Source organism: Monodelphis domestica, chromosome 1, assembly GCF_027887165.1.
Source record: "Monodelphis domestica isolate mMonDom1 chromosome 1, mMonDom1.pri, whole genome shotgun sequence".
NCBI lineage: Eukaryota > Metazoa > Chordata > Mammalia > Didelphimorphia > Didelphidae > Monodelphis > Monodelphis domestica.
Genome location: NC_077227.1, coordinates 167,703,042 through 167,730,896, shown reverse-complemented (window position 1 = coordinate 167,730,896; position 27,855 = coordinate 167,703,042). Strand labels below are relative to the sequence as shown.

Below are 27,855 nucleotides of genomic sequence, written 5' to 3'. Positions count from 1 at the left end.
CAATGACTAGAGTTTGAAAAGAAACAATTTGAGAAACAAATCCATTTCTACCTGTCCATAACCAAGAATTTGCCTTACTGGGTTTTTTTTTTTTTAAGAAATGAATAATAAGAATCATTTATCAAGTGAAGATATCAGTGAAGGAGTTTGGCAACATGGTTTACCAAACAAGCCATCAGATCCAGGTTCCATGTCCCTGAGGCACTAAGGGGAATAGAAAGCTCTCAGGCTCAGTGGCCAGGAGCTCTCTGGATGGAGGAGTCAGAGGATGGGACTTGAAATTCTAGCTCTGGAAGTTGGTACCTTACTGGGGCAGCCCAGCTGCTCAATGGATAGAATAAAGAAGACCAGAGTTCAAATCTAATGTCAGACACTTAGTAGCTATGCTACCCCAGACAAGCCACCTTTGTTTGCCTCAGTTTCCTCATGTGTAAAATAGGGATAATAATAGCACCTACTTCTTAGGGTTGTTGTGAGAAGCAAATGAGATCATTTAACAAATAAGATAAAGCACTTGGTGCAATGCCTGGCACATAGTAGGCACTATATAAACATTAGCTATTGTTGTTGTATTATTATTGTTGTTGTCATTCCCCCAGCAAGTCATTTCACCTCTTCTTCTCAGTTTCTTCAACTGTGAAATGTGGGCATTGAAGCAGATCATGTCCAAGATCTCTTCCAGCCCTTAGTCTGTGTTCCTGTGTCTGAATACTTTAAAATCTCATGAAGATGGTTCCTCCCCATATTTTGAAGACTTAATGGGGGGGGGGGATGTTGTCAATTAATTTTTTTTTAAAGAAATGAACTAATAAATATAATTCCACAAGGACTTGAAGATGTCCATAACTGAGTAGTAGCATACTTTCCTAAACTAGATGTCTTGGCTCAGGAGAAATGAGTCTAGTTCATGAATTCATTGTGTGACCTTGGGTAAGTCATTTAACCTCTGAGTCTCAATTCCCTTATCTGTCACATGGCTATTATAATACTGGCCCCAGAGAGGCAGTGTGGGTGGCCTAGTGACTGGAGGGCATGTCTAAGTCCTGCCTCTGACACTTACTGTCTGTATGAGCATGGGGTAAATCATGACTTCTTGGTTTTCCAGGAAACTCCCTTATGTTATATATTACAAAGGAATTACAGATTGGTGAGAACTTCCACAATAGGATGAAATAACCAATCCAGAGCTTGGCCCCATTCCTTACAAACAAGAGAATAATCCTAATTCCTGCCCTACCAGCTTCATTGGATTGTTGTGAAATTACAAATATATATATATGTATATATAATTTATTTATATGTATATGTATGCATGTATATATGCATATCAAAAAGAAATCAAAGTGTTTCAAAATGCATAAATATACTTAATGAACACCTAAATCCAAAATTATATGAGTAATTTATCACTAAAACACTCATTCTAGGACTAGAAGGTCCTGTAGGGTATATAAAATTGTGCCCATCATTAGAGACACCTCCCAGTTTAGACAATTCCAGGATAATTGGCCGTAGGAATTTCTGCACAATTGCATCCCAAAACCAGAAATATTAGTTGAGGTCCTTTTTAAAAGGAGAGTCATAAATGTTAGTACCACAGCTATAAGATAGATAAAGTGGTTTATAATCTTTGCATATTGAAAAAGCAGATACTTTGTCAGAAAATAAGGACTTCTTGAAGCTACAAATGTTTTTATCTTGATCCAGACTGGTCATAGATAGGATCACAGATCCAGGCCCAGAGGGGATCTTAGAACCATTTGACCAACTTCCTCATTTTTTTTTTTTGAGCTTTTAATATAGTATTACTTATTTCATTCAATGTTTCCCAATTATATGTAATTTTAAAAAATTCTTTTAAAAACGTTTGAGTTCCAAGTTCTCTCTCAACCTCCTTATTTTACTGATGCAGAAAAAGGGCCCAGATGAGGAAGCCAATTTATAATTCTCTGAGGCCCAATTTAATGAAGCATTACCTATTTTCATCCATATTGAATTTCGGACCATAATTCCTCTAAAATGATTGTACAGCTCCTTGAGAACAAGTACAATGTCTTAAATAGCTTCTAATTCTCACCCAAGGAGGTACAAAGCATCCTTTTTCTTTTTAACCCGTGTAAACACTTCAGTGAGCACTATCATTCAATATGAGAGTCGGCAGATTGAAATAAAAGAAATGACTCTCTATTGGAGCACTCCTAGTAAAAAGTCTACAGAAAAATTCCACCTGTAGCCTAAACACAGCAAAGTCCCAAGTTAAACTAGTTTGCTGACATTTATATAGGCTTTAAAGGTTTACAGCGCACTTTACATGCATGATCTCATTTGATCCGGACAGCCACCCTGTGTGCTAGGTACAGAAAGGTAAATTCAGATGTCTGCTAGCAAAGACCAAACCAGAGTCCTGCTAAGCTCTTTTTTTGATCCATTAAGCCTTCAGGACAAGCTTTCCCTCCTCCCGCTTTCTCTTTCTTCTTCTTCCCTCCCTCTTCCAAATGCTTCCACTTTTATCTTTCTCTCTTTCCTCTTCCATTGAGTTGGGCAAAACACTTAGGAAGGTCACTTCCTTGTGCTAGTGGAGATAAATAGCAAACCAAGACCTTCCCTCAAGGAACTTCTCTAGAAGAATCTGACCACCATATTGTACAAGGAGATAAGACTCCAAGGAGAATGGGACCAAGGAATGGAGGAAAGATGGGAATAAAGGGATGATATAAGAGCACTTAAGAGGGGAAGATTACTTTTAGCTGGAAGAAGCAGGGAAGGCTTCAGAAAGAATTTGCCACCTGAAATAGACCTAGTAAAAAGAGAGAGATGTGGAGAAAGGTACATTTGAGCCAATGGAATGGAATGGCCCCTGCAGGATGCATGGTGGTGGAAGGCTGTAGGCTTGGTTAGGGAATAACTAATTAATACAATATAATATGATGCAATGTAATAAAATATAATATGATATGATATAGGATATGATAGTACATGATGTGACATGATATAATATGACATAATATCATCATTAATATTATGTATTATATGATTACCATAATGCAATATGATATATACTACATTATAATATATAATTCATATGATAGAATATAATAAATTCTAATACAACATAGCAAAACATATCATAATATAATATAAGTGGAAGAAATTTAAATGCTAGACAAAGGAGTTTGTATTTTCTCTAACCACTAAGATTTCTGGGCTAAGAATGGCACAGCCAGGCCTAGTTGATCTCTTTCAGATTCCATATCCATTGGACTTGATGCTGGAATTCAATGAAATTCAATAAAGTTTCCATTGTATATAGAAAGTGAGGGGGCAGCTGGGTAGCTCAGTGGATTGAGAGCTAGCCCTAGAGATGAGAGGTCCTAGGTTCAAATCTGACCTCAGACACTTCCCAGTTGTGTGACCTTGGGCAAGTCACTTGACCCCCATTGCCTAGTCCTTACCACTCTTCTGCCTTGGAACCAATACACAGTATTGACTCCAAGACAGAAGGTAAGAGTTTAAAAAAAAAGAAAGAAAGAAAAAGAAAGAAAGTGGTCCTATGATAGTTGGTGGCAATAAAAATATTTCATATAATTCAATAGTGACTTTTCTCCCAATTCCCTGCACTTATTTTCAAAGAATTAATTCTTTTATGGAGCTTTAAACTGTTTAATCAGCATCTCTAAGAAGGATGTATAGCAATTCAAATAATTTTTCTAAAGTGCCAATAAATGCATTTAGCATTAATCTTGGCTTGCTTGGCCTTTTTAGGAGGTCCTAATTAATCCAGATAGTACAACCACAAATTAAACTTATCACATGTATATCTAAACCAGCCCATGTTGGAACAATTTAAATGACATATTGTTAAGAATAGGTTCTGAATTCATGTGTTCTCAGGAAAAAAAAAGTGATGTATAGGTCATTAGCTTAATGAGAAAAGCTATTAATACCTGGAAGTGGCCACAGTGAAAGAGAAAATGTAAGGGTGATAAGGATAAGTTTCCCCCAAAGCACCTACTAGAATCTAGATGAAATTTTCTTAGGGCACAAATTTATCAGGCAAGCACCCATCAATGATCATTCAGTATTTGTTCACTGATAACAGAGGTTCTTAAGATTGTATCCACAGACTCCTCATGTTTATGGAGGGGCTATAAGTTTGGATGGGGAAAAATAGATCTTTACTTTCACTAATCTCTAATTGAAATTTAGTATTTTCTATTATTGATTTTTTTAAAAACAACATTGTTCTGAGAAAATGATCCATAGGCTTCACCAGATTATGAAAGAAGTCTATGACAGAAAAAAAGGTTACAAACCCATGCCTATCCCAATGATCGCCCATTCTTTTTTTAATTCCCATTTCCCTTGTTTTTCAATATTCCCTATGAAAGGAAATATTTTCTAGAGTTTACCAGACATATGAAATAAAATGAAGCACTTCTTATAAAAAAAAAACTTGGATATGTAACACTTTTTGGTCTAACACTTTTACTTTTGAAATATTTCAATAGGATAATATCATTATTCACTAAATATTCCCCCTGCCTTCTTGAAAGGCTTCTGATAATCCCAAAATTGAAGGGAGGGGTGTTTGATTACTCCAGGCCAGGTACCCCTGCCTTATGATATGCTGAGCCATGCATTCAGAGGACCTGAATTCAAAGCCCAGCTCCACCAAATACCAGCAGTGTGAAGTTAGGTAAGTGGCAAGTGTTCTGTCTACAAAATGAGAAAATGGTACTAGATCTCTAAGGTCCCTTCTCACTCTAAATTCCGAGTTTAGCTTTAAAGTTGACCAAAACTCTATACTAACTGCTGAGATTTGTCATTGGGGAAACAGACTACTTTTCCCACATCTCAAACTGGTTCCTATTGCTCCTGAGGTCCTTCTTCCTTCTCTAGCATCTCCTCTCTTCTTGGTGACCTCTTCAGTTTAGAATCATAAAACACACACACACACACACACACACACACACACACACACACACACACACACACACACACCCCTCAAACAAAATCAATCCAAACCCTTAGAACCCTAGTACTAAGAATAGACATTAGGTAAGAATAGATATCCCCCTCAAAAAGGGATAGTGTGACTGGACATCATACTCACTGGAGATTGGAGCTTTCAGTGACATCTGCTGATCTGGGGTTTGGTTTTCACCTCTTTAAGGTCAATGAAAAGATTTAGAGGTTTTCTCTCCAGTAACCTAAGTAATGATGAATTTGATTTGGAGATACAATCACTGAACCCTGCTTCTCTTATGTATTCCAGAGCAAGAATTTGAGTGTCTGTTAAGATAGATTAGATAGATGATAGATGACAGACAGATAAGACAGAGGTTCTTGGTTCTGTGCTAAACTAGCAGAATTGCCTTAGTCAAGTCATCTTAACTCTTTGGACAAAAATTTTTACAAAAGGCTCTTAACAGGGGAGAAATTAAATCTTATTTTAGGGAAAAAAATGAATACCAATTCATTTTTGAGAAATGAAAAGAGAGAAATGAAAAGTACTCTAAATGCATACTGAAATGTCTACCTATCCTTAATAAACCATTTATTTGTATGCAGTGACATATGGCAGTCTGAAAAAGTAAAGAAAATTATAAATAATACCATCCACAAAAGACCTGTCCCCTTGAAATGACAAAAACTTCATTAAGAGACCTTTTCTTTTTGTATCATATACTATCTCAAGGAAATACAAATTTAAGGCCTGTATTATGTGGGTGATTCTATGAACCCTAAAAATGTGATACTTTAAAATTTTAAAGCTTCTATATTTTTATCTTAGGGGCTCCTAAGAAATTCATAATTATCCATTTTACATTGAATCATTTTGGGGGGAAACTAATATTTGCAAATTAATTATACTTGTTTTTTCTAATCCAAGAGCCCCCTTTTCCTTGTTTTACCCTAGGTTAAGGAACTATAATCCTAAATTGTTTTTTTAAAAAAAAACCTTTCCATGTGGCTTGTGCTCAGGACTTTAAGAAGTGTTTTGCCTCACTGCTTGGGATATATGCAAGTGTAGGGGCTCAAGTTAAAAACCAGAGGAGCACTGCTGGGAATGTTCACAGATATCTGATTTTACAAGTTTGGGGGAAAGTGCTTTCCTTTGGATTAGTGTTAGTGTTTATGGGGGCTGTTTGTCACACAAGAAATGAAGTGCCTCCTCCCCACAAATTAAAGAATCAGGTTGCAATCCATTCTTTCATTTCTAATTGTTTTTCTTTGTAATAAGTGGGAAAGTGGATACCAGATAAAAGTCTTCTCCAGCTAAGACTTCACATTAAAGGCTCCAATTAGCTATAAATCAGTTGTCTTTCCTACAGAAGCCAACAGGGGAGAGGAAAGGGGAGGAGGGAGAAGGGGGGAGGGTCGGGCTGAACAAGAGAACCTGAGAAGTCTCAAAATTAAAACCTGAGATAGATACCTGCTCCAGCCCTAACTTTAGCTCTCTGAAGAGGCTGTACAGAAAATGTGGCCAAAAGAACAGTAAAGACAAACCCCGAAAGGTTAATGAAGGATCTTTTTTGTCCTTTTGTCAGTAAAGCCATCATTATTTATTCTCTAGTCCATAGCCACCAAGAATTGTTAGATCTTAATTTTTATTTTTAATTAATAAGTTATTTTATATTGAGCAAGTAAGGGACCTGTTCAGTATTGTAGCTTTTATATTTAGAAATCTTTCTCCTTCCCCTTCCCGCCCCCTACTTTATTCCTTTTTTTTTGCAAAATTTGAGAAAAGATGAGCACAATTGTTTTGCAAAGATGGCTAAATAGCTGTACCCATTAATAATTTTTCATTCTACCTCCCTTCCTTCATTTGTCACATATACAGGTAAACTAAATCCATTTGTCATTCATAATGTGTTATCCACATTTAGTTCCTAAAACTTAGTACAAGTGAAAGCACCTATTATTTAACATTTCGATTCAATCAATACAGTTTATTTACCATAAGCCCTAAATGTAGAATATAACAACAGATTTTCTTACTAAAGAGTTTTCACTGTCAACAGTTTGCCAGAAAACACCTTTCAGTGCTGACTTCTTAAAAAAGTAAAAGGGAAACTTTTTTTTTTTCCAGGAAAAAAAATCGCTAAACAAAATAGACAAACGCAAATGAGATTTTTAGAATAAGCTACAAGAAATCTGGAATCATATTCCGCCCCCCTTCTATTTCATTTTTTTAAATGCCAGTTACAAATCTCCCAGGAAGTATGGTTTAACTTAGCAAACAATGTTCGATAGGAAAAAAAAAAAGATGGGAAGAAATTTTAAGGACGATTTATAGTCAAATGGAGAAAGTGTATTCTTTTTTCCCTTTAGGAATGAAAAACCCTTCTTGATTTTGGCTCTCAAGATGTCAAAGTTGGTTATAAAAAACTTGAACTCCAAAGTGAACCTGTTAGCATACACTTAAATGCTTAGTTTCTAAGGATCCTAGGGGGAAAGTAACTTTCTGCAACATTCAAATGAAATACCGGTAGGTTATCAGAGCTACGCTTTAATATTAACAGTTTTCTTGCAATTCTTGAAATAAGCACCAACATTTTTCGTCTTCACAATTTTCTACAGGAAAAAAAAAGTCACCCACAACAATGTCAATTCAAGGGCAAAATTAGTCCAGAGACTTCGTCCAAGATACAACAACCTGGGAGAAAGGACAGCCCTTGAAACACTTAAAACTGAAAAATCAAGAAGCCCCAGGGAGCAAAGAAGTAAGCTAAGGTAAAAAAAGACTCTCTCCTTTGCCCTCTGAAAAGTTGAAGTTGTTCGTATAACTTCCTTTTGAGCAGTCAGGAGCAAGAGAAATAAATGTATGAGGGTCACTCTAGACCAACAGAAAACAGAGATGGATTGAGGAAAGAGCCTACCCTTAACCATCATCAGTTTGGAGCTTTCCAAGATCTTTACGGATCTCCTAAAAAGCTGTTCCTTTGGGATTTCAGTCGCAGGACCTGGGGAGGTCAGACTAGAATGGACCTCTAACCTCCTTCAGCTCATTGTTCCCTCCTATCCCACCCCCAAACCCCGCCAAAAAAAAAAAATTTAATCAATTAAAAAAAAACAAAACCCTCTTCCAGAAAGGAATCCGTGCTGAAGAGGACAATGGTGTCTACTTACCTTGGTATATTTGATCTCAAGGTTGAGTGTGGGCGAAGGTAAAAGGTGCAGTGATGCCATCAGGGCGGTGGGGTCTGCCTTCACCTCTCCAGGCATCTCAATTTTACTAGAAGTCATGATCTTGGGATTTCCTAGCACACACACCCTTTTCCTCGCCTTGGAGTTTCTCTAGCTCTCATATATAGAGAGAGGCAAGTATGTATATGTGTGTATATATTATAGATATATACATATATATATATGTCCCGGGGATCAGTGTGGAAGATTTAGCTCTCGCTCTGTATATAGGCAGGTGTCAAGCTGGGTCTCTTCTTATTGGACATGAGGGCAGAGGCAAGGGGGGCTGGTCCATCCTACCTAGGACGATAGAATTAAAATCCTCTATTTACATAAACCACTCAGCTCCGATCAGGGAGAAAGGCTTAAGTCAATCAGCACGCAACAGGTCACGGGCGCTCACTTGGTCAAGTCCACCCCTCCCCTCCTCCATCACCACCGCCCCCCTTTCTTTCCTCCCACCCTATCCCCCCATTCCTTCATAGGAGAACCTTATTACTGCTCCCCAAATCCAAAGTACCCCCTCCCTGGATTCCCAACCCCCAGTCGTGCCTGGAAGGTGGAGAGGGTGGGGAGAAGAGGAGGAGCTGAACACAGGGGTCCTAGGTACTGGGGAGGGAGGGAGGCGGGATAGGGGTGGACCGAGTGGAGAGGTTTATCCCCTCATCCTTTAAGCAGAATTAGCACCTTGGGACTAGGCGCACCTGGGAAGAAATCTTAGGGGGTGCCTAAGCAGGAACTGAGGACTTTGCTTAGAAGAGCAGAGTTGGTTAGTTTTGGAAAAATGAATTAGCAGCCAAGTGCTAAACTGGGGGACAAAGCGGGGAGGAGCGAATTGAGGAGGGGTGACCTCTGGGATGATCCAATTCTATATTCTCTAGCTACTGGAACCTGAAAGAGCTCTCTCCACAAACTGCTTCCTGGGCGCTCTCGGCGGGGGAGGGGGGGGAAGGGGAAGGATTGAGGGTTGGGGAAGGGGACGTGGGCAGAGGAGCCTGCGAAGTTTGCTTTCCCCTCGATCCCTGCAAACCGTCGAGGACCTGGATACAACTTTCCCTTAGCGTGCAAAGAGACACCAGAGGTGATGCCCAAACGGAGTGCCTGGGTTAATGGCACTGTCCTGCGCACCCAGGTTGGGTGCAGATGCCCAATTCGGGTTAGGACTAACAAATTCAGAGAGAAGCCCAGCCGTGGCGTTCAGTAGACTGAGTTCGGAGCTGAATTTTTGTCTATCTCGTAGGAGAGGAGTTGTGGGCGAGGGTTAGGGGGGTGGGGGGACATTGCTCAATTTCTTTTCTATCCCCGAGTCCCGCCCGCCACACACCATAGTCTCGGTCGCGCAACTCTGCCTTTTCCAAAGTGGCTGTCAGGGAGGGAGAGAACCGGGAGATGGGAAAGTAACGCTCCTCGAAGTCCCTCGCCTCCACAAGAAACAAGAAGGCGAAGGACGCAGAATTAAGGGGCTCCTCCCCCGGAGAACCGGCCCCCCTTCCCCTCCAAAATGCCGAGAGATGCTCAAGACCCCGACTTTAGCTGGTCGGATCTCCGCAAGCTTCAGTTCAAGAAGAAAACTTTCTCCTCCCTCTTACACCCTCCTTCAAAAGTGCCCACGCCCTCGGTTCTCTCCGCCTCCCCTCCCATCTGCGCCCCAGGGCCAGACGTCTTCTCCTGTTGAGCTGCTGCCCTCTGCTGGACTCAGAGCTCAGTGAAGGGAGGGCCAAGGCTGGACATAGGACTGGGAGTGGGGGATCCCACCTGGGACAAGTCCCTTAGTCATTCTATTACTGTTTGCATACCTTTCCTGCTCATCTTTTTATATTTCCTTTTCTGTCCTCCTTTCCATGCGTTCTTTTTCTTAAGTACAGGAATGTTCTACTCGAAATCGTTAAAACCCCTCTTAGGGCTTTTTATTTGTGTCCCCAGCAAGAGGAGGGGTATGTGGCATAAAAAAGGGCCTTAATAAATGTATTTTTTTTGGTTGATTCTAACCCCAAATCCACTGATCTTGTGACCTCCCTCTCCATATCCAGGCTTCTTTTCTTTGTGCTTCTTTGCCTCTTCTCCCCTCCATTAATTTTTTTTTCATTTATTTTTACATCCCTATCCTTTTGCCTGCCTACAAAAATTCCCCACCAGATCTGGGGAAGGGAAAAGGACCCTCCCCACAACCTCTCCTGAGACAGAGCTCTGAGCCCAGTCTTTAAATTTGGAGCAGAAAGTAATAAAGGAAACCTTTTTCTTCTTCCCACAAGTCACATCTGCTAGTCCAAACCTGACAAGATTCCTGGGATTATGCTCTGTTTTTCCATTGTGCAGGGTCTAGCATGCTGTCTTGTTCCTCGATTCTCACCTGGTGAGAGCTCATTGATTGCTGTTTCAGAAGCAATTATAATTTCATATTGCACTGGTTTCAGAAACCAATCGAGTCACTCCTGCTATTTGTCTTTTCTGTATTAAAGCTGGAAAGAATACCAACCCTTATTGTAGAAGTCTAAATGAGCACTCAGACTCCTGATGAAGAAATGTAGAAATGAAAAAGGAAACTTGAGATTTTGTAGCCCTCAGAGAAAAAGGTTCCAGAGTCACAAAGTCTCTGTTATTTAACTTGTAATTTGCCTAGGGGTGTATTTCCAGTTTGCAAAGAGACTAGAAAGTCCTTTCTATGAGTTTGACCAAAAGATGGGACCACAGGCACACTGTAGGAACTTAGCATCAAGTGAATGAGTGAGTGTTGATGTAAATAAACAGAGAAATTTTGGGGGGGAAAGTAGGGTCTGATTGATTTTAGGAGCAAAGAGGTAATGAGGAGGTAGAGACATTAATAAGAAAAAAGAAAAGTGGCTATGGAATAATTTGAAAACATTTATTAAGCACTTACTTTGTACAGGTTACTATATTAGGTAAAGGGGACCATGTAGAGGAATTTATAGTCTAGAAGTAAAAGGAATTACTGTCATAAATTGAAAGTAAGCCCATTATTTAATCATATGTCAGACAAATGTTATATATAGTATATATTAATATAATAAAATAATATAACTAATTGGAAAACATTCATTACAAATCTTTTCAAGGATTAGTCAGTGTACTTTTTTCTTAAGCCTTTATCTTCTGTCTTAGAATTCAGTTCTATAGTAAGAAGACAAACAAGGACTAAGGCAACTGGGATAAAGTAACTTGCCCAGGGTCACCCACAGACTAAGTATCTGAGGTCACATTTGAACCCAGGTCCTCTCAACACCAGGTCTGGTGCTTTATCCACTGTGCTACCTAGCTGCCTTTAGCCAGTGTTCTTTTAAGCAATATCACAGCAAAGACTAATACCATGAAGAGGAGGAAGATAAGTTTTTGTCTCACTGCAGATCTAAAATTATAAAAACAAATGAGAAGACATATGGCTTAGTAATTTGGGCACTGTATTTGGAGTCAGGAAGACCTGCATTCAAATATAGCCTCAGTTACTTGTTATATGTGTGGCCCTAGATGTGATCTCTGAAGACATCATTCTAAAAGACCCCATCTTAATAAGTAAAGCTCTATAATTGCCTTGCATTTTCTGATTATTTCATGATAATAACTATCTTATATATTTAATAGTGTAGTATATTAATATTTAGTATAATTATTATATTATGTTATAGTATATTGACATTTGCAAAGCACTTTACATGTATATCCCTTTTGAACCTCAAAATAATATTGTGAGATATTCTGTGCTATTTTTATTCCCATTTTACAGATTAAGAAACAAGCATAGAGAGGTTTAATGATCTGTCCACAGCTAGTATGGTATTACAGGAAGGATTCATAGATGTTTCATTTTAGACCTTAAAAACTATAGAACAAGATGGTGTCCCACATTACTTTTATATCCAATATGTCCTAAAATTCCCTACACATCACAATATAGTTCTGGCATTATACTCTAGTACTACTTAGTCATTATTAATCAATTCAAGCAAGATATTTAGTATATTCCCCATTTAATTCAATGAAACAAATATTTAAGTGTTTACTATATAGTTGACAAAATCGTCAGTATGAAGGCTTCAGTGTCCAATCACTTTATCTGTAACCTTATCCATGGTATTGCTCATTTCATCCATGATTTGTTAATCCTAGTTTAGAGGCATCTACTTTTGATTTTATTTGGGGGGTGGGGGTGGAAATTCCTACATGTATGAGCCATATGGATTTTTTTCAATATTCTTTACATTGTCACAGAAAGTAGACAAGAATGGGCAGAGACTGTGCTTTTCTAACTTTTGTATCTTCTCTAGTTCCTCATATGGAGCTTCGTATTCTATAAGCACTTAGTAAATGTTGATGGATTTAAATAACGTCAATCAAATGTGAGTAGATCTGATGGCTGCATAGCAGTGACATGGCAGCATCCTTCCAACTCCTTACTGGAAAAAAAAAAAAAACTGGAAAAGAGAAAACCCAGAAGAGTGGACATAATAGCTGTCCAGTTTAAGAGCTGGAATGAGGAAGAGATGTGAGAATTGATCTATTAAGCTTCAGAGGGGATAATCAGGAACCATAATGGGTGCAAATTGCAGAAGTATATATTTAGGTTTAATATAAGGAAAAGCTAATGATTAGGACTATACAAAATCAGAATGGGTTGCTGGATAAGGGAATGAGAATTTATCTTATATGCTATAGAAAAGATCCTTATTCGGTCTAAGTTGGTCAAAACTGCCTCTATAAAGTTCTTTATAATCCCAAGGTTCTGTATTTCCAGACTGCTAGCATGACACCTAGTGGTCATCTGATGGATCAGGGAAGAGGGTGTGGTTAGATTCTATTAGCTTAAATAAAACGCAATATCTAATTGGATAAAATGGATAACTAACTGGGTAAAAACATTTTCTGCTGAAAATTTTGAGGTATTCTATATCCTAGAGGTCAAATGGGCCACACTTGGTTTGTGGGTAATAGATTAGACCCTATTGATTTCCTCTGGTTTTAATAGCAAATAAAGAATAGCTTTTAACCAAACCACTAATTATTAAATGTCCAAAAACATGTGAAAATAATTATAACCCATCTATTCTTTCTTATTCAAATATTCTATTCTATTCTATTTTCAATTAATTGACATTTAATTCTATCTTTGTCCTATTTTCTCCCACTAGGGGGGGGGGGCAATGTGAAAACCCTTTGAACAAATATACATAATTAAGCAGAACAAATTCCCACAGTAACCATGTCAAAAAAAATATGCCTCATTCTGCATCTTGAATCTATCACCTCACTCCATTAACCAACATTCCCCTCCTCCTTCTCCTTCTCCTTCTCCTCCTCTTTTTCTGATCTCATCTCTGACCTTGGATTTTCCCATTTCTCACATCTGTAAGCTTGTCCAGAATACTACCTACCCTGGGATAGTAGGCATTTATTGCTCACTTTTTAAAAACCCATGCTCCCTACCCCCAATCTGTAACCCATGATGACAGCTGCCTTTTGTAAGATGTCCCTGCTCTATCTAAATTCTTTAAATTCCTCAAATAAGAACAATGTTCCTCAATAAGTTCACTCCAAAGTGATTCATGAAGCCTGAACTCAACTTCTACAATCTCCTTGATTTCTGTGTATTTCAGGATTTAATATAGAGATTCATATATTTAGAACTTGAAGGGACCTCAAAGGTCATCTTGTACAACCTCCTTATTTTACAGGTGAGGAAAGAGAGGCCTGGAGACATTAAATAATTTACTAAAGGTCACCTAAATTGTAAAGCCAATATTTGAACCCAGGCTCTTTATTTCCAAAATCAGTGGTTTCTCTGACTGCCACCATCACTTAATTATTCTCTCTCTAACTTAGTGTCTCAATAGGTACCTTCACCTTCTGTTTCTTTCTCTCCTGCCCATATTCTTTCTCTCCACCCCCTTCTGTTTTATCATTTCATACATAAACCTTCTTTATTTCATATCTCCTGAGGCCACCTGGCACCAGTGGAAAAAAACCCTGGATTTAGTCTGAACAACTGGAATTCAAACCCAGATCTGCTCCTTACTATTTGTGTTATTTTGTTTCTCTGAATCTCAATTTGCTCATCTGTAAAATGAGGAGGTAAAATGATTACCCAACCTTCAAGATTTGCTTCAGTGGTACATCTCTTACCCTATCAACCTTTATAGTCTTTTCCATTGCCTCAGAAAAAAATGTATCTTCAACTGTGTGTTTCTCTCTTCTGTCCTCTTGAGCTATCTTAATTTACTGTTTAGAATACATTGTATAAGAAAGTCTCTCTCCAAGGGAAGATAAATAGAGTATACTCTATTTCTTTATGAAAAATTATTGAATCTCAATATTGGAGTCAATATCACAGTTACAGAAAAGAAAAAGAGACTCTTTGCCCAATGTTTCCTCAGCTAAGTGAAGCAAGCAAGACTGTAATTCAAAATACCACCTTTGCACAATTTTGGACTTGGAAGTATGAAGCCAGGACGTTTAGAGGTCTATATTTCAAAAGCAGCTACGGGGGAAAGACAGGGTAATGTTTTAGAATCACTGAGGCAAATAAAACATGGAGCATGATGATTCCCCCCTTTAGAAGACTTTAAACAATTTATTATTTATTTATTTTTTAAGCAATAACAGAATGTCCAGCTTGAACGTTAAGCTCTGCTGTGCACGAGTTATTTTAGTCTCAGGTGGCCCAGCCTAATTGCCTTTGTGTTCCCATTACTAGCCATGCTGACAACCCACCTTTTCCAATAGATACTTGCATTTTAATTTATCTGCAAAAAATAAATCACACATTATAGCATTTCCCCTCTCTGGGTTAATTGAATCAGTTCCTTAAATGTCTCTAAGCCTAATGATTTGAAAGAGACTCATTATTTGGAATATTTTAAAAATTACAGCCCCTAGGTTGTGTGCTGAATGATCTGAGTCTTTATTTCAGATATGAATGTTTCCTAATGATCTCATTCATCTCGAATAGGGATAGGCTGAACCATTTTATTTGAAATGTTTCCTGAAAATTCTAACAAGGAAGCTTAATGCAAGGCATATTTATAGAGAAATGGCATTTAATTCATTATAAAAAGCTTATAAAGAACTTTATACATTTATATTCATAAATGCTTAATGAAGTATTTTGGACCCATTATAAGAGATGCTATAAAAATAAATGCACTTTTTTCAATTTAATGTGAATATTAACTTTTTATAAGAAATTCAAAAGGTCAGTTAATATCCCTTAGCCTTCCAAAGTCCAGAAGAGTCCAATGAAGGAGGCCGGGATCATGGCATTTATTAACTATAAAAAAGTCCCAGAAATTCAATCTTTCTATCCTTGATATGGTCTATAGTCACCATTTCCCACAGCAATGAATGTTTTGTGGTTATGTGGAGAAAAGTCCTAATTGGTTATGACTCAAGAATCACAATTTGAATCAAAACATAATACAAGACTTCCGGTTAAGATGGCGGCTTAGAGAAAGCTGAAGCTCAGATCTCCGGAAAACCCTTCCCGACCGATCTCAAACTAGAAGCTCCTAAGGCGCCGAAATTCAAAACGATCAACAGCACAGACCCTGGGAACCCTCCTCCTGGACCTGGACCCGGTTCAAAAGGTACGGCTCCCCTTAAAAGCCAGAACCCGAGATCCCTCGGACCTCAGGGGTAGGAGCGCAGAGTCCAAGGCTCCCGGAAGCGGCAGCCGCGCCGGGCTCAGAGAGCAGGGTCTGAGGAACAACAACCCTCAGGGTCTTCTACCCAAGTCCCAGTCCGGGTGAAAGTTACTGCCTGGGGCTTCCGCTGCAGAGAGCCGGTTGGTCCGGGTGAAAGTTACTGCCTGGGGCCTCCGCTGCAAAGAGCTGGTCGGTCCGGGTGAAAGTTACTGCCTGGGGCCTCCGCTGCAGAGAGCTGGTCAAAACAACAGCAACCCTCAGGGCGGGCAAGACAGCCTCACGGGCTGGATCCTGCTATCCAAGTCTCAGTGAAAGTCTGTGCTCTCGGAGCTTGGGGAAGCGGCAGCCCATCCCCCCGCAGGCCTACGAAACAGCCTCACGGCCAGGGATTCTGAAGGCAACTTCCGGAAATCGAGCCAGGGGGAGAGTGTGGCCTCGTGGTCCGACCCTTCCATTCAAGTTCCAGTGAGGCATATTCAGTTTAACCCAGGGAACGCTCATAGAACCAACATCAGCCCAGGACTAAAGCCTCTGATCACCAGACAAAGACAAGAAAAGCCAATCCTCCACGTTCAGAGATGACAAACTCCACAGAAGCACAGAAGCCCCAAAATACCAAGAAAAATAAGAAGAAAGGGGCGACTCTGGACACATTCTATGGAGCCAAAATACAAAATACAGAGCAGATAGAAGAAGATATACAAGAAAATTCTCCAAAATCTTCCAAAGGAAATAGAAACTCTCCACAAACACATGAAGAATTTGAATCAGAAAGGACCAAAAAGATGGAAGCCCTCTGGGAGGAAAAGTGGGAAATGATGCAAAAGAAATTCACGCATCTACAAAACCAGTTTGACCAAACTGTAAAAGAAAACCAGGCTTTAAAGCAAGAACTAATAAAGCAAAGCCAAAACACCAAGAAATTAGAAGAGAACATAAAATATCTCACCGACAAGGTGATAGATCTGGAAAACAGGGGGAGAAGAGAAAATTTAAGAATAATTGGACTCCCAGAAAAGCCAGAAATAAACACCAAACTGGACATGGTGATACAAGATATAATCAAAGAAAATTGCCCAGAGATTCTAGAACAAGGGGGCAATACAGCCACTGACAGAGCTCACAGAACACCTTCTACACTAAACCCCCAAAAGACAACTCCCAGGAATGTAATTGCCAAATTCCAAAGCTATCAAACAAAAGAAAAAATCCTACAGGAAGCCAGAAAAAGACAATTTAGATATAAAGGAATGCCAATCAGGGTCACACAAGACCTTGCAAGTTCTACGCTGAATGATCGTAAGGCATGGAACATGATCTTCAGAAAGGCAAGAGAGCTGGGTCTCCAACCAAGAATCAGCTACCCAGCAAAACTGACTATATACTTCCAAGGGAAAGTATGGGCATTCAACAAAATAGAAGACTTCCAACTTTTTGCAAAGAAAAGACCAGAGCTCTGTGGAAAGTTTGATACCGAAAATCAAAGAGCAAGGAATACCTGAAAAGGTAAATATTAAGGAAAGGGGAAAAATGTTATCTTCTTTTACTCAAACTCTCTTCTATAAGGACTACATTTATATCAACCTATGTATACTAATATGTAGGGAAAATGTAATGTATAAATAGGGGGTAAAGAAAGACCAAATAGAATAATGGTTCTCACACAAAGATTCACAGGGGAAGGGGAGGGGAAGAAAACTCCTATAAGAAGGAGAGGAAGAGGGGGGGGGTTTACTTAAACCTCAATCTCAGGGAAATCAACTCTGAGAGGGAAAAACATCCAGATCCATTGGGATCTTGAATTCTATCTTACCCAACAAGGGTAAGGAGAAGGGAAAACCAAGGGGGGGAGGGGGAGAGGGAGAACAAAAAGGGAGGGAAAGAGAGGGGGGAGGGGGAGGGAACAAAAAGGGAGGGACTAAAAAGGGAAACATCAAGGGAGGGGACAAGGGGGACTGATTCAAAGTAAATCACTGGACTAAAAGGTAGAGCCGAAGAAGAAAAGGTTAGAATTAGGGAAGGCAATCAAAATGCCAGGGAGTCCACAAATGACAATCATAACTTTGAACGTGAATGGGATGAACTCACCCATAAAACGTAGACGAATAGCTGAATGGATTAGAATCCAAAACCCTACCATATGTTGTCTTCAAGAAACACACATGAGGCGGGTTGACACCCACAAGGTCAGAATTAAAGGATGGAGTAAGACCTTCTGGGCCTCAACTGATAGAAAGAAGGCAGGAGTGGTAATCATGATATCTGATAAAGCCAATGCAAAAATAGACCTGATCAAAAGGGATAGGGAAGGTAATTATATTTTGTTAAAAGGGACCCTAGACAATGAAGAAATATCATTAATCAACATGTATGCACCAAATAATATAGCACCCAAATTTCTAATGGAGAAACTAGGAGAATTGAAGGAAGAAATAGACAATAAAACCATACTAGTGGGAGACCTAAACCAACCATTATCAAATTTAGATAAATCAAATCAAAAAATAAATAAGAAAGAGGTAAAAGAAGTGAATGAAATCTTAGAAAAATTAGAATTAATAGACATATGGAGAAAAATAAATAGGGATAAAAAGGAATACACCTTCTTCTCAGCACCACATGGCACATTCACAAAAATTGACCATACATTAGGTCACAGAAACATAGCACACAAATGCAAAAAAGCAGAAATAATGAATGCAGCCTTCTCAGATCACAAGGCAATAAAAATAATGATTAGTAATGGTACATGGAAAACCAAATCTAAAACCAATTGGAAATTAAACAATATGATACTCCAAAACCGTTTAGCTAAAGAAGAAATCATAGAAACAATTAATAATTTCATCAAGGAAAATGACAATGGCGAAACATCCTTTCAAACCTTTTGGGATGCAGCCAAAGCGGTAATCAGAGGCAAATTCATATCCCTGAAAGCTCATATTAACAAACAAGGGAGAGCAGAGATCAATCAATTGGAAATGCAATTGAAAAAACTCGAAAGCGATCAAATTAAAAACCCCCAGCAGAAAACCAAATTAGAAATCCTAAAAATTAAGGGAGAAATTAATAAAATCGAAAGTGATAGAACTATTGATTTAATAAATAAGACAAGAAGCTGGTACTTTGAAAAAACAAACAAAATAGACAAAGTACTGGTCAATCTAATTAAAAAAAGGAAGGAAGAAAATCAAATTCACAGCATTAAAGATGAAAAGGGGGACAGCACCTCCAATGAGGAGGAAATTAAGGCAATCATTAGAAATTACTTTGCCCAATTATATGGCAATAAATACACCAATTTAGGAGAAATGGATGAATATATACAAAAATACAAACTGCCTAGACTAACAGAAGAGGAAATAGAATTCTTAAATAATCCCATATCAGAAATTGAAATCCATCAAGCCATCAAAGAACTTCCTAAGAAAAAATCCCCAGGGCCTGATGGATTCACCTGTGAATTCTATCAAACATTCAGAGAACAGTTAACCCCAATACTATACAAACTATTTGACATAATAAGCAAAGAGGGAATTCTACCAAACTCCTTTTACGACACAAACATGGTACTGATTCCAAAACCAGGCAGGTCAAAAACAGAGAAAGAAAACTATAGGCCAATCTCCCTAATGAATATAGATGCAAAAATCTTAAATAGGATACTAGCAAAAAGACTCCAGCAAGTGATCAGAAGGATCATTCACCATGATCAAGTAGGATTCATACCAGGGATGCAGGGCTGGTTCAACATTAGGAAAACCATCCACATAATTGACCACATCAACAAGCAAACTAGCAAGAACCACATGATTATCTCAATAGATGCAGAAAAAGCCTTTGATAAAATACAACACCCGTTCCTATTAAAAACACTAGAAAGCATAGGAATAGAAGGGTCATTCCTAAAAATAATAAACAGTATATATCTAAAACCAACAGCTAATATCATCTGCAATGGGGATAAACTAGATGCATTCCCAATAAGATCAGGAGTGAAACAAGGATGCCCATTATCACCTCTACTATTTGACATTGTACTAGAAACACTAGCAGTAGCAATTAGAGAAGATAAAGAAATTGAAGGCATCAGAATAGGCAAGGAGGAGACCAAGTTATCACTCTTTGCGGATGACATGATGGTCTACTTAAAGAATCCTAGAGATTCAACCAAAAAGCTAATTGAAATAATCAACAACTTTAGCAAAGTTGCAGGATACAAAATAAATCCACATAAATCATCAGCTTTTCTATATATCTCCAACACAGCTCAGCAGCAAGAACTAGAAAGAGAAATCCCATTCAAAATCACCTTAGACAAAATAAAATACCTAGGAATCTATCTCCCAAGACAAACACAGGAACTATATGAACACAACTACAAAACACTCGCCACACAACTAAAACTAGACTTGAACAATTGGAAAAACATTAACTGCTCATGGATAGGACGAGCCAATATAATAAAAATGACCATCCTACCCAAACTTATTTATCTATTTAGTGCCATACCCATTGAACTACCAAAATACTTCTTCACTGATTTAGAAAAAACCATAACAAAGTTCATTTGGAAGAACAAAAGATCAAGGATATCCAGGGAAATAATGAAAAAAAACACATATGATGGGGGCCTTGCAGTCCCAGACCTCAAACTATATTACAAAGCAGCAGTCATCAAAACAATTTGGTACTGGCTAAGAAACAGAAAGGAAGATCAGTGGAATAGACTGGGGGAAAACGACCTCAGCAAGACAGTATACGATAAACCCAAAGATCCCAGCTTTTGGGACAAAAATCCACTATTCGATAAAAACTGCTGGGAAAATTGGAAGACAGTGTGGGAGAGACTAGGAATAGATCAACACCTCACACCCTACACCAAGATAAATTCAAAATGGGTGAGTGACTTAAACATAAAGAAGGAAACCATAAGTAAATTGGGTAAACACAGAATAGTATACATGTCAGACCTTTGGGAGGGGAAAGGCTTTAAAACCAAGCAAGATATAGAAAGAATCACAAAATGTAAAATAAATAATTTTGACTACATCAAACTAAAAAGCTTTTGTACAAACAAAACCAATATAACTAAAATCAGAAGGGAAACAACAAATTGGGAAAAAATCTTCATAGAAACCTCTGACAAAGGTTTAATTACTCATATTTATAATGAGCTAAATCAATTGTACAAAAAATCAAGCCATTCTCCAATTGATAAATGGGCAAGGGAAATGGATAGGCAGTTCTCAGATAAAGAAATCAAAACTATTAACAAGCACATGAAGAAGTGTTCTACATCTCTTATAATCAGAGAGATGCAAATCAAAACAACTCTGAGGTATCACCTCACACCTAGCAGATTGGCTAACATAACAGCAAAGGAAAGTAATGAATGCTGGAGGGGATGTGGCAAAGTAGGGACATTAATTCATTGCTGGTGGAGTTGTGAACTGATCCAACCATTCTGGAGGGCAATTTGGAACTATGCCCAAAGGGCGACAAAAGAATATCTACCCTTTGACCCAGCCATAGCACTGCTGGGTCTGTACCCCAAAGAGATAATGGACACAAAGACTTGTACAAAAATATTCATAGCTGCGCTCTTTGTGGTGGCCCAAAACTGGAAAACGAGGGGATGCCCATCAATTGGGGAATGGCTGAACAAACTGTGGTATATGTTGGTGATGGAATACTATTGTGCTCAAAGGAATAATAAAGTGGAGAAGTTCCATGGAGACTGGAACAACCTCCAGGAAGTGATGCAGAGCGAGAGGAGCAGAACCAGGAGAACATTGTACACAGAGACTAATACACTGTGGTATAATCGAACGTAATGGACTTCTCCATTAGGGGCGGTGTAATGTCCCTGAACAACTTTCAGGGATCCAGGAGAAAAAAAAACACCATTCATAAGCAAAGGATAAACTATGGGAGTGGAAACACCGAGAAAAAGCAACTGCCTGAATACAGAGGTTGAGGGGACATGACAGAGGATAGACTTTAAATGAACACTCTAATGCAAATACTATCAACAAAGCAATGGGTTCAAATCAAGAAAACATCTAATGCCCAGTGGACTTACGCGTCGGCTATGGGGGGTGGGGGGGAGGAAAAGAAAATGATCTATGTCTTTAACGAATAATGCTTGGAAATGATCAAATAAAATATATTTAAAAAAAAAACATAATACAATCTTTTTTAAAAATCGATTCTCTTTACACTGGAGTCCCTGAGAGATGGTTTTAAAATTAAACTTGACATGCATTTGTTGGGAAGCCCATTTCTGCTGGATATCTATTTTAGAAGCTCCCAGTACTCTATTAGTAAAATACTAATCGTGAATTTAGAGAAATTAAAATTCCTACTTTTTAGGCCTCAAGGAATGATCTGAGGAAAGGGTTATTATCTCTCCCTGAAACTGACTTTGTCTATGTGCAGGAAAATGACTGTGCTTTTAATTTTTAAAAATATAATACTATAGATTTGAATAGAGTACGGTGTCATGGAAGGAGAATTTGAGAAAAAACCCCACTAAATTAGCCCTACCCTTTGACCCAAATGGTAACATCACTGGCCATATACTACTAGAACGACAGTGACAGGGAAAAAAAAGGGTGCCATATATAAGAGAATATTTTTCATAACACTGTTTTCCTGACTTCCTTTAGGTCTCCCATCTTTTACTGGTAGACTTCCTAACTCTTCCTAACTCTAGTGCCTTGCCTTTGTTAATTATTTCCCATTAATCTTTATGTTGTTGTAATTATATGTATATATCGTATATAAATATACATATATATGTGTTTACACATTGACTCCTCCATTAGGTGGTAAACTTCTTGAGGGTAAGAACTGCCTTTTGCCTCTTTTTGTATTCCCATGGCAACAATGAAAAATCTGTCCTTCAAATACTGAGGAATCCAAGTTAAAAGTATTATTTGTGAAAAGGGACAGTGTAGACGTGCATCCTGGAGGATGTCCAGAGTGGAGGATCCACAGCCCAAGATGGGTAGCGACAATTTGTAGGCGGGAGCAGAGAATGGGCAGTTTCTTCCAGGGACACCATGGAACACAGAAGCAGAATGCTTGGTAGCAATGGCTGACTTTTTTGGTAGAAATGGCTGGTTTAAGCTACCTTCGGCAGCTTCAGGGAGAGTTTGTGATGGACGGTTCAGCAAGGTCAGGCAGCAAACATTGGGAAGACATCTGGGAGTGAGCAAGACTTCAGGCTCGCTGCAAGCTCCTGATCAGCTCCCTACTGCCAACGGGCTTACGTTGTGGCCAGTGCATCCGTATAATAAGGTAGTTCATGGAAAATAGACATTTTAGTTTCTGGAATATTTTGATTTCTAGAATTTAGCTGGCACAACATAAATGCTGAATGATTTCTGGTAGCAAATAAAGGTATGTGAATTGCATGAAATATTACTTTAACAAAGGATGGGATGAATTCAGAGAAAGATGGGAACAATTGTATAAAATAACAAGTTAAAAAACAGAATCAGAAGAATAATATGCAAAATAATATAATGATGTGGTACATAACATGAATTAAAATCACACCAAGGCAGTTGAACTAGGAATTTTACAATAAGCAAGCTTCACTCCAGAGTAGAGGATAAACACATCCCTCCTCTTGATTGAGGACTAGGGGACTCCAAGTACAAGATGCATGTGCTGTCAGAAATGGCTTTTTTTAAGTTTTTCCCCCTCATTTTCTCTTCTTTAAATTTTACATTTTTCTTTATTTTTTTTAAAATAAGGAACGGGTTACAGGATAGATGGGAACCAGAAAATGTTTTCTTTTTCTTCTCTGCCAGTGATTCAAGAAAAATATGCTATAAGTCTCTGCATAAGGTAGGAAACAGGGTTTAAACTCCCCTCGTGGGTCTAATAGGCTCTCTGTTCTTGCCTCTCGAAGTTTGTTTTTTTCTTTTTCTTAGGTAAAGGAGTACGAGACTAGGCTACAATTTTATTATCATCAAAAGGTGGAGAGAGTGAGCTGCCAGAGGTCTAGAGAATCCAGAGGCCATGCCAGGTTTTCTTTAACACCTTTTCTTAATAAGGAACAAGGTCCTGAGTGACTAATTTAAGCCAGCTTAGAAATGAATTGAAGACAGCTAAAAATGAGTGATATTGAGTCATCCTCATTCAGAAGTTAATTTGGGGAGGCGAATACTATACAAAAACTGCTTTAAGTTGGAGCCCACTCTCCCCAGGAAAGTAAATGGGTTAAGAGAAAGAATTCCCTGGCATGTTGGGAAAATTCTATTCTTTTCAGTATACTTCCCTTTGTAAAAGTTTTTTTTTTTAAGAAATTAATTAAAAAGACAATGAAATCACTAGAATTAGACCTAAGTTTGGTTCCTATCTATAACAATTACTTAACTTTGTGATCATAAGCAAGTTATTTAACTTTACTGAGTCTCAATTTCCTCACTTATAAAATATGAATAATAACATTTATCTTATCTCATAGCATTGTTTGGAAAACACTATAAATCTTAAAATGATATATTAATAATACTGATGTACAGTGGCATGAATATACAACTTCTAGGTTTGCGAAGCATTTTACTGATATTACCTCATTTGAATCTTACCACAACTCTATGAGGCAGAATTTATAGATCACCTTTTCTGAATTTTACAGATGTAGAAATTGAAGTAGTTTCAGAGAATTCAAATAACTTACTCAAGGGCACACCACTATTAAATGTTAGTGTCAAGATTCAAAGCTAGGTCTCCCTGACTGCAAGTAAGGTCTTTGGAGCAATGGTATAGTTATAATTAAAATTAATTTTAAGGAAAATTATGATTTACAATTACTTTCAAGATTTAGAAAACTTTCTGAAGTGGCTAAGTTCACTTCAGTCAATCTCTTTTGATCAATTGTTTCAGTTTCATCTTGACTCCTTGTGGTCCCATGTAGACCTTTCTTGGCAAAGATGCTGGAGTGGTTTGCCATTTCCTTCTCCAAATCATTTTATGGATGAAGAAACTGAGGCAAATAGGGTTAAGTGACTTGCCCAGGGTCACAGAGATAGTAAGTATCTGTGTTCAGATTTCAAATCAGGAACATGAGGATTCCTAAAGAGTAGCACTCTATCTACTCCACCATCAGCCAACTTCAATAATCAAATGCTTAAATAGGTATTTATCAAGAACTTACTCATAAATAGAAGTAAATAAGACATCATTTTAGATATACATGTATTTTTTTGTCAAATGATGTCTTCTCTAATGGGAGAAGGGGAGAGAGATTATTAACTGGATATTTTAATGTAACAAACAAATAAGTAAATACATTTTTAAATAAAACTTACTATGTGTCAGGGATGCTGTTATGTTCTAGAGATTCAAAAAAAGGCAAAAACACACAAAAAAAATCCCTGTATTCAAGGAGTTTAAAAACTAATGAGTAATTAATAAATAAAAAAGCACATATAAGATGCATACAGAGTAGAAGGAATGTCACCTTAGACATAAAAACTCAAATGACTAGAGGGACCAGGATGGTCTTCTACTCTAAGTCAAGTCTGGAAAGAAGCCTGAGATGTCAAGAAGGAAGAGATGAGGAGGGAAAGCAGCTCGAGCAAAGGGGACCAACATGACAGGGAATGGATTATTTTGTGTGAAGAACAGTAGATAGTAATGTCTGTTGAGTTTGTGTAGGAGAGTAGTGTATGAGAAGATTGGAAGCTTAGGAAGGGTGACCGTTGTGAAAAGCCTCAGATGCCATAGTGAAGGCTTGAATTTGAGCATTGGCTATATGAATGGAGAGATGAACACATAACATGTATTTTTGAAAGCATGTATTGAATTAAATTGCCATCTCATCAATAAATAAAATTAATTTATATTAATTTATATATAATAAATAAGTATTCTTTTCAATACTTCCATTTCTGCACTCATGCCCACACTACTATAGATTGGCATCCTTGCTTCCAGTTTACCCCTCTCCAAACCACTCTCCACACAGCCGCCATATTAATATCCTTAAAGGATAAGTCTGTCCAAGCCACTTCCCCACTTAGAGTTCTTCATTGGTTTGTTATTGCCTTTAAGAGAAAATACAAACAGCATACACTATAGCCCTACATCTTCCCAAACTTATCACTCCCTTTCACATTGTACATTTAAATATACTGGTCATAATCCTGGAAAAATATTCTAAATTAACCAATTAAATAAAATAAAAAAAATAAGTACACTGGTCATTTCCCACTCTATCTTCTACTCTTCTTGCCTTCACAAAACAGTCTTTGCCCACTCTTGACTCTTAAAATATCTAGTTTCCATCTAATCTCAAAGTGGGCACCTCAAGACCTTTCTGGATTCCCTCTACCTCTACCCACTGCTAACATCTCGCCAATTACTTACTTGTCATTTAAATATATATATTTTGCATATCCTTATATCTGTACATGTTGTTACCCTTGATAGAATATAAAGTCTTTGAGGGTAAGAATTGCTTCATTTAGCACATTTAGCACAGTGCCTTGGACAAAATAGGCAGCTAAGTGGACAGTGGATAAATCACTGGACTTGGAATCAGAGAGACTTCTCTTCATGAGTTTAAATCTGGCCTCAGACTTATTAACTAGCCATGTGATGTTTGCCTCAGTTCCACAGCTATAAAATGAACTGGAGAAGGAAATGGCAAACTATTGTAGTATTTCTGCCAAGAAAAACCCAACAGAGTCACAAAGAGTTGAGCACAACTGAAAAACAACCAAAGGACAACTGTGACAAAGCAGGGACTTAATAATTGCATACTGATTGATTGACCCAGAGTCAGGAAGACCTAAATTCGGACACTTATTGGCTGTGTGCCCCTGGGAAAACTATTTAACCTCTGGGAGGCTCATGTTCCTTATCTGTAAAATGAGGATTATAATAATTATACCTACTCACAAGGTTTAAAGTTTTGTTTAAAGGTTCATGAGGCTCAAATGAAATAATGCATGCTATATAAAAATCTGCCCCTACTTTTATTTAGTAAGCACTTCCCACATACCAACTATGTGCTAGATATTATAGTGTAGAGGAATGGATGATAAGCCCAGAGTAAGACTTTATGATCCAGACCTAGACTGAAGAAAAAATGGAGGAAGACACAAAGAGAAACTATGCTCCTTCCCTGTTCACCCTCCTTAAAAGGAGAATTAAATCCAGCACCTTTATAGCTTGTTCCTGATATGTGCCACACTTAGTCCCACAGTGGGCATTATAACTATGAATCCTCCCTTATATCTGGGGAATATATGTTGCCAAAATGCAAAGGGAAGGGAAGAACTCTGTTTCCATTCATTTTTTTTTCTCCTCAAGTAAAACCATTGGTTATTTCTAGGAGCAAACTATTCTGCAGAAAGAAGCTTGCACATTCACCTGCTTTCAGGAAATTATTCTACTAAAAACTCTCAGGAGGACTACAGGGGGCAGTACTGAATGGTCAGGGAGCCCATGGCTAGGCATCAAAGGAGGCAGGAAAGAGTCATATTCAGGAGGTGCTCTTCTCTCCTTGGGACAACTCATAGTGTAAACATTCAGTGGATTTACATGTATACACTCCAATCTGAGTTGAAGAACTGGCTTCTGTGTCTTCTCTCTTCGAATTTCTATTTAATTTGCTATTTTTTAATTTATTATTCTAACAACACATCAACCCTCAAATGGATTGACCTTTCTGCTAATGTATACCACCTAAATTAACAGAGACAATTAACTAATTCATATTGGAATTGTGCACTTTCCATGTCCCATTCATCATCTCTAAATGCTGGATCTGGTGTTGCAGTTTAAATTTTTTATTATTACCCTTTAAAACTGAAGAAATGTCTTACATCTAATTAGCCAAACTTACATATTCAATTAATAGATTCATTATGGCTTAATGAATATTGTGACAGGGCTAGGACTTATCTGATTTCTGGCTGGGACCCCGCAAACATTTTGAGATGAATAGGCAGGCCATCACCTTACAGACCATTTTTACAGCCAAGTACTG

At 38.1% G+C, this 27,855-nt stretch overlaps 1 protein-coding gene across 3 annotated transcripts in view; it reads right to left on the bottom strand.

Annotated features, from left to right (window-relative positions):
* The window catches only part of ALDH1A2 (aldehyde dehydrogenase 1 family member A2), a 186,645-nt gene that overhangs the window by 103,372 nt on the left and 55,418 nt on the right, over positions 1-27,855 (bottom strand). The window contains exons 1-2 of one of the 3 annotated variants that reach the window (XM_007479682.3): positions 9,515-9,722; positions 8,134-8,490 (exon numbers count right to left, since the gene is read on the bottom strand). The exons of 1 other annotated variant lie outside the window; for it this stretch is intronic. In XM_007479682.3, the coding sequence (XP_007479744.1) occupies positions 8,134-8,250 (117 nt within the window). In that variant the 5' untranslated portion in view covers positions 8,251-8,490; positions 9,515-9,722. Of the gene's footprint in view, positions 1-8,133; positions 8,716-9,514; positions 9,723-27,855 lie in introns of those variants that run through there. One more of the 3 variants, XM_001368117.4, reaches the window with a different exon arrangement.